Raw genomic sequence first — 6,132 nt, 5'->3', positions numbered from 1 at the left:
GTCAGCATGGCAGGAGTGGTCTGGCATATGGGGAATGAGCGCTCAGAAATACTCAATATTCAAGTTTCCAAAATATTAATGAGATTATAGCAACCTGCAGCTATATGTTACAGCTTGTTAATGGAGTGTAAGAGAGCGAGCTGCCAAACGTTTGTTATGCAAACTCCATAGCAGAACCTTAAAATGGAAATGTGATTGTACATCTCTTTCAAAGAAATGCCAGCATAAAAGGAAAGAAATAAAATGAAGGAAAGAAAAGAGGTTAAAGTTCTCATTTGAACTTTGAGCACTTAATTTACTACAAACTGTTTTGGATTTTTGTGCATGTCTTGATGGGTTAGAAGAGTTCATCCTCACTTTCAATCAGTGCAATAGAGAATTTCCAATCTGATATTGTTTTTCTCTTGAAAAGATGTGTAAAGTGACTTCTTCGAATGAAGTTGTCATTATCTCTAAGTCATATATAATGCCACTAACATTTAAAAATTAAATATCTGACTATTACTGTGGTACAAGATGAAAAGCCTCTAAATATTTGAATATTTACATAGCTCTTATCCATGGATTTTCTTAGAGAATAATTTGTGGTCACATTAATTTAGTGGATGGGAGTATTAAGATCCTGTTCTGGATATTGACACTTTCTGTGTAATTTTGGAGCAAGTCAGAGGCAGGGGCATTTATAAAAGATGGGGAGAGGATATTCCTGATGTCATTTCTGCTTAGAAATTTCTGAGTCCATGAAAAGAAAAATAACTTTAGAAGAGTCTTTTTCTTCTGGTTAACACGAAGTGAATATAAAGGGTTTTGAAAAATGAAATATAGGTAGTTTTGTTTGAGAAAAAAAAATCACAACTTTACTTTTCTTACTCCTGTCCTTCCCTTACTCAAATTCATAACAGATAAAAGCATTCTGTGTCCTCTTCTCTCTCTCTTTACACAAGCACGCAGACACACGAAGCCAAGTAACCATAAAAATATGTGTCCACGCTCATCCTACAAGGTTGCTGTGTGTCCATGCCTGTTGAGTCTGCTGATGGAGAGTGAAATGGAAATGTGCTCGAAGCAATCTCTTGATTTATTCAGAAGACAGAAGATTCCTGATGTTTATCGTGAGCACAGCAAACTCAGTGGGTGCAAAAGGTTATCTAAGGGACAGGTGCATTGTTTCTACCCCTGGAAAGTGTCACGAGCCGCCGCTCACTTCTCCTGGAGAGTGAGCGGAGGCTTTCCGCTTCCCTGGATCTTCCGCACCTGCTGAAAGCTATGGATACCCAGGTGGTCAGTTAAAAGCTGAGTTTGCAGTTCGCAGTTCTCTACTCTAGATCAGAACTTTGGTCTCCCGCGTATTACTTTTTGTGCACCTAGTTTGTGGCGCTCTTCTTTTTTCTGGATATGGCGGAAGAGGAAGATTCGGGAACGATTAAAATAACCATTTCTCTCCCCCCTTCCTTGTCTTGTAATTTGTTATCCAAATGAAGACACAAAATGTAAAAGATTTGGCTTAAAACCAAACTCTCAAATCCAGCGTTGTTTATCCCAATTTTCAGCTTAATACACAATTCTACTCTCACATTTGCGAAATGCATTTTTAAAATTCCGCTTTCTACTCTAGCTCCTCCTTCCCCCTCCCGTCCCCCCACACACCATATTAGTTTTTTCAAAATCTATAACCCTGAGACCCAGAATAGGCTGGCTATTCCTTAATGAGAACCCTAAGGTGAGAATGAGTACAGGGTTTAGTTTCTTCAACTGACTAAAAATGTAGTTAAATGTTTTTTCTACATAGGAACTAATTCATAAGGGCAAAATAAAAGCAAACATTATCTTCTCTATTGGGAAAAGCAGAATTGTTTGGTAAGAAAAAAATGAGTGGAGGTCAACGATTTCCTAGGACAACTGCGGGCTTCTAATTTTTGAATCAATGAACCTCATCCCCTTTCCCTTCAAGTTTTTTTATTGTTCTCTTTTCCTCTCCTTGCCTTCAAACCTACCCCCACTAGAAAAAAGGGCGGGGGATGGAGAGAGCGAGAACGCGCTAGCGCAAGCGCTAGTGCTGTGAATTTGACCTTACAGGAAAAGCTTTCAACTTGGCTGAAGTTTTCATGAAGTGGAAATAGATAAGCCTGGTAAAGTTCACTACTGGCAAAATCCTAGCAGATCTGAAACATGTGCCTCCCCTTGCAGAGGTTTTTGGGTTCTGAGCGAGGAAGAGTGGAAAGATCCTGGCTATCCAAGAGGCAAAAGTATAGCAAATTTAAGAGAAGTTTTTATCTTACAATTTAATTATTGGCAAAGGCTCTTCTGTGTAGAGTTTCTGATTCTACTTGAAGACACAAAGTTCATAACAAATTTTTCTTCAAAACTCTTAGATTGCATAAATTGACATTTAAGAGAAGAGTTCAAATCTTCCAAGTCATTTAAGAACTGTTTTCAATGCTTGTAAGAATGGAATAAGTAAGTGACAAATAAAAGTTATTTTCAAGTTTATTTTTATCATTTGCAAAAGGAAATACATAAAACAATGGCAGTTGGCTTTGCTAACTTAAAATAAAATGATCTTGAGTAGAAAATGTAAAAAACGAATCAAGTTAAGTAGAAATGGTAGCAAACACTCAATAATAAATAAGTTTTCTAACATTAACAAAGCAAAATAAAATTGACCAAATGCTTTTGACACTACTGGATTTTTTAAAATTTTATATTTTTTTAAACAAACATTTGCAAAGAGTTTGAGGGCTATAAGTGGCCGTGTTTAAAACAAAACAAAACAAAACAAAAAACAACTGGTCTGCAGTTGGCAGTTGAGTTTGTCCCGGAGCCGCAGCAGTTAGCGGCTGATAAAGTGCGTGCGCCAAGTTTACTAAAAGACGCCAACTTTCTCGCGATCCGATATACATACTGGGTATGTTTATACAATACATAAACCTCAAAGTTCTTTACTATTGAACAATTTCATAGTCAAAAGTTATTACTTTGGAAGCCTTAACTTTGCGTTTTATAATGCATTTTGGGAAACAACTTTGGAATACTAACTCTCCCACACGTAAGTGCGCGCAACACACAGGGATGAATGCCCAGGGCATAAAATAAATTAAACACAAACCAGCGACAGAGAAGATGCGACGTTTTAGCAGCGTATTGGCAGCAGAGAACTAGAATAACGATGCTATCTATGGGTACCTATAATTATACCTTATCTATCTACAGGGGGAACAGAAGGTAGGCAGAAAGAACGCAGCTTTAACAAGTTTTTATCAAACAATATTGGACGGTAGGAAGTTTGGAATAGTGGCGGCTTTTGCGAACCATCAAATGTAGCTGCCATCTGAAGCCAAGTCGTTGCTAAACAACGACCATTGCTGAGCAAAAATTAAAAGGGTGAGGGGATCTTTAACCGCGGGCTTCCCGCGCACTGGGAAAGGGCGATTTTGTTTCTGTCTCAGTTTTCAGGGTTTCTGTCACCTTCTTAACTTGCCTCATCCGAGTCACTATAATGGGAATGGGGGGAAAACTCGCCATCGCTTCTGTGAGAGCGGGGCGAAGTTTTGCTACTTTCCTCCTGCACTGGCTGCAGGATGCCCCCGGGCAGCGAAGGCGACAGGTTCTTTTGAGCCATCATCGCCGTCAGGGCGCTGTCCTCAAAAGTCGAGAAGTGCAGAGCGTCCAGCTGCACCGAGTAGCCTCCCGCAGAGGCGGGGGCGGAAAAGCGAGTCCGGCAACTTCCGGGAGGGGTCGGCCGCTGACCCGCTCCTGATGCCGGCTGTGCCCCCGCCGCAGTCGCGGTGCCTGAGCCGCCTTCGTAGGGGGCGGCGGCGCGAAGGTGATGGTGGTCGCTTTTGCAAGACGCTGGCGGCGGCGGCTGCTCCCCGCCACTGGGCGTTTGCAGCAGCTCGGACAAGGCGTTGATGTAGATCTGGGCCATCTGCAGGGTCTCGTACTTGGACAGCTTCTTGTCGTTGTTGAAAGATGGGATAACGTTGCGCAGCTGGTCGAAGGCGTGGTTCAGCCCGTGCATCCTGCGTCGCTCCCTGGCGTTGGCTGCCAGCCGCCTTTGCTTCTGCACCCCGTTCACCTGTTTGCTGGAAGGGGCGCGCTGGCGGCTACAGCCCAGCTCGTCTACCACCATCCCGCCTTTCAGCTTGCACAGCTGTTCTCGCACTTTCACCTGCCCAGGGCTCTGGTTGCTGCTGCCTCCGCCGCCGGTCCTTCTCACGAGCTCCCCCTCGCCGTCCGTCTCCTCTCGGGACGCCGCGGCTTCGGAGGCACCCAGCTCGGGGGAATGCAGCAAGTACTGGGCGGCGCGTGCCGTGCAGATGCCCTGCAAAGTGGGAGCCAGCCAGGCGCGTGGGTCAGTGCTGTCCAGAAGGGACAGCTCAGCCGGGTAGACGGGATGCTCTCTCGTCTGCAGGGTCGCAGGTGGCTGTGGCGGCGGTGGCTGTGGGAGGTGGTGCGGCTGGGGATGGCGATGGTGGTCCCCCAACTCCTTCACTTCAGCCCACTCTTCTACGTGCAGCAGGCGGGACATTGCACTTCTGAGGCTTGGAGGCGCAGGGTCGGAGGAGGCACTGGCAAACCAGATCAACAACAACAACAAAAACCCTTCCCGGGTCTCTACTGCAATGTCTTATTTTTTTCCTCCTGGACCCTCCCCCACCCACTCGGAGATCACACACCAGGTCGCGTGCAACGAAGCTTCTCCGGTTGCTGAAGGCGCTGCGCCCCTTTAAAAAGCGGCACGCGCCAGTGTGGCTCCCTCTGCTCCTCTCCCAGCCCCCTCCTCGCGCCAGTCGCGTGTCTGCTCAGCCAATGGAGGGCGCAGGCAGGCGCGTGCGAGCAGCCAATCAAAAAGTTTTTACAACCGGAGAAAGTTCCTGCGCACAGACTCCGGCGCCAGTTCTAGGTGTCTCCTCCCCATCTTCTTTTAAGTTCATCAAATTCATATGTTAATTGCGTGTTGTAATTTGACCCCGGCGTCGTGTCACCTCCCCAGCGGCCCTGGTGCGTGAGCTGACGCGGAGCGGACTCTTGGCTGGAGCTCCAGCTAACTCGGGTCAGACGTGCGGGGCCTCAGGTTGGCTGCAGGCTCCAGGCCAGGCTGGAAGCGCGCGGCGCCGGGAAGGCACTCGCGCCGGAGAGAAGCGCGCTTGTCCTTTGCTGCCTCCGGGGTAGGATCGCAGCTCCCACTGTATGTGCTCAAACATTTAAAATCTCGTACATGTAATGGGATATATGTATACATGTTCGACAAATGTGTGTATATATATATAATACATGCATGTATATATACGTCTTTCATAATATATATTCATAGATATATAATTGCTAAGTGATGTCCATTTAAAATCAATGTTAGAATTTAAAAAAAAAATGATCAGAATACGTTTCTCAATGTTCATTTCTCGCTTCAGATCAACTTTTATGTAATCTTTTTCTTAATGGAAAGTAAAGCTGTGGTACAACTATAGAATGTACCAAATTCCAGATTCCTCAATTCTCTCCGTCCCCTTTTCCCAGCACCCTGCGGCCAACTAGGATTGTAATCGGCAGAAAATTCTCCGCTGAGTAGTTTTAGGGCTGGGATATTTTACAGCATCCACACCTACGGTAGGACTCCTTACTAAATGTGGAGCCAGGGCAGGGTGCCCAAAGGAAAATGAAAGGCTCCTGCGTTCTCTGCAATTGAACAGTTCCAAAGCACAGAATCCAGGAGTTACCTACTCTTCTGCCTCAGGAGCCCTGGGTTTAGTACGCCGCGTGACTTCTCCCGCAAACACCCAGAAACCACAGACTCACCCACCCATCCATCTTCCCTTTAGTTAGGATCTGCTCTGCCCCAGAACTCCCTCATCCCACCCCCGCCGCCGCCGCCGCGGGCCAGAGCGCTAAAACCCGAAGGTCCTGGGTCTCGCTGGGACCTATCTCCCAGGTGAGCTCCTGTCCGAATTTCTTCGGTTTCTCGTATTCACAACAAAAAGCCAATCAGAAAGGCCCCGGCCCCAGGCACGCCCCGGCTTGCGCCTAACACCGCCCCATCCCGGTGCGCAATCCTGCACGGTCTCGTCCCTGCGGCCCAGAAGTGGGACCCAACCAGTTAGTGCTAATTCTCCTACTTTAGTGGTGGCTCTCATC

At 46.4% G+C, this 6,132-nt stretch overlaps 1 protein-coding gene across 1 annotated transcript; it reads right to left on the bottom strand.

Moving 5' to 3' along the window:
• Nucleotides 1-2,484: 2,484 nt before the first annotated feature.
• On the bottom strand, nucleotides 2,485-4,791 carry ATOH1 (atonal bHLH transcription factor 1). The gene has a single exon (XM_039844975.1). The coding sequence runs from the start codon at nucleotides 4,526-4,528 to the stop codon at nucleotides 3,470-3,472; it is 1,059 nt and encodes a 352-aa protein (XP_039700909.1). The 5' UTR covers nucleotides 4,529-4,791; the 3' UTR covers nucleotides 2,485-3,469.
• Nucleotides 4,792-6,132: the final 1,341 nt, after the last annotated feature.

The sequence above is a fragment of the Pteropus medius genome, unplaced genomic scaffold, assembly GCF_902729225.1.
Source record: "Pteropus medius unplaced genomic scaffold, Ma_sr-lr_union100, whole genome shotgun sequence".
NCBI classification, from domain to species: domain Eukaryota; kingdom Metazoa; phylum Chordata; class Mammalia; order Chiroptera; family Pteropodidae; genus Pteropus; species Pteropus medius.
The sequence above is the reverse complement of the archived record's forward strand: the minus strand, read 5'-3'. Positions and strand labels throughout refer to the sequence as shown.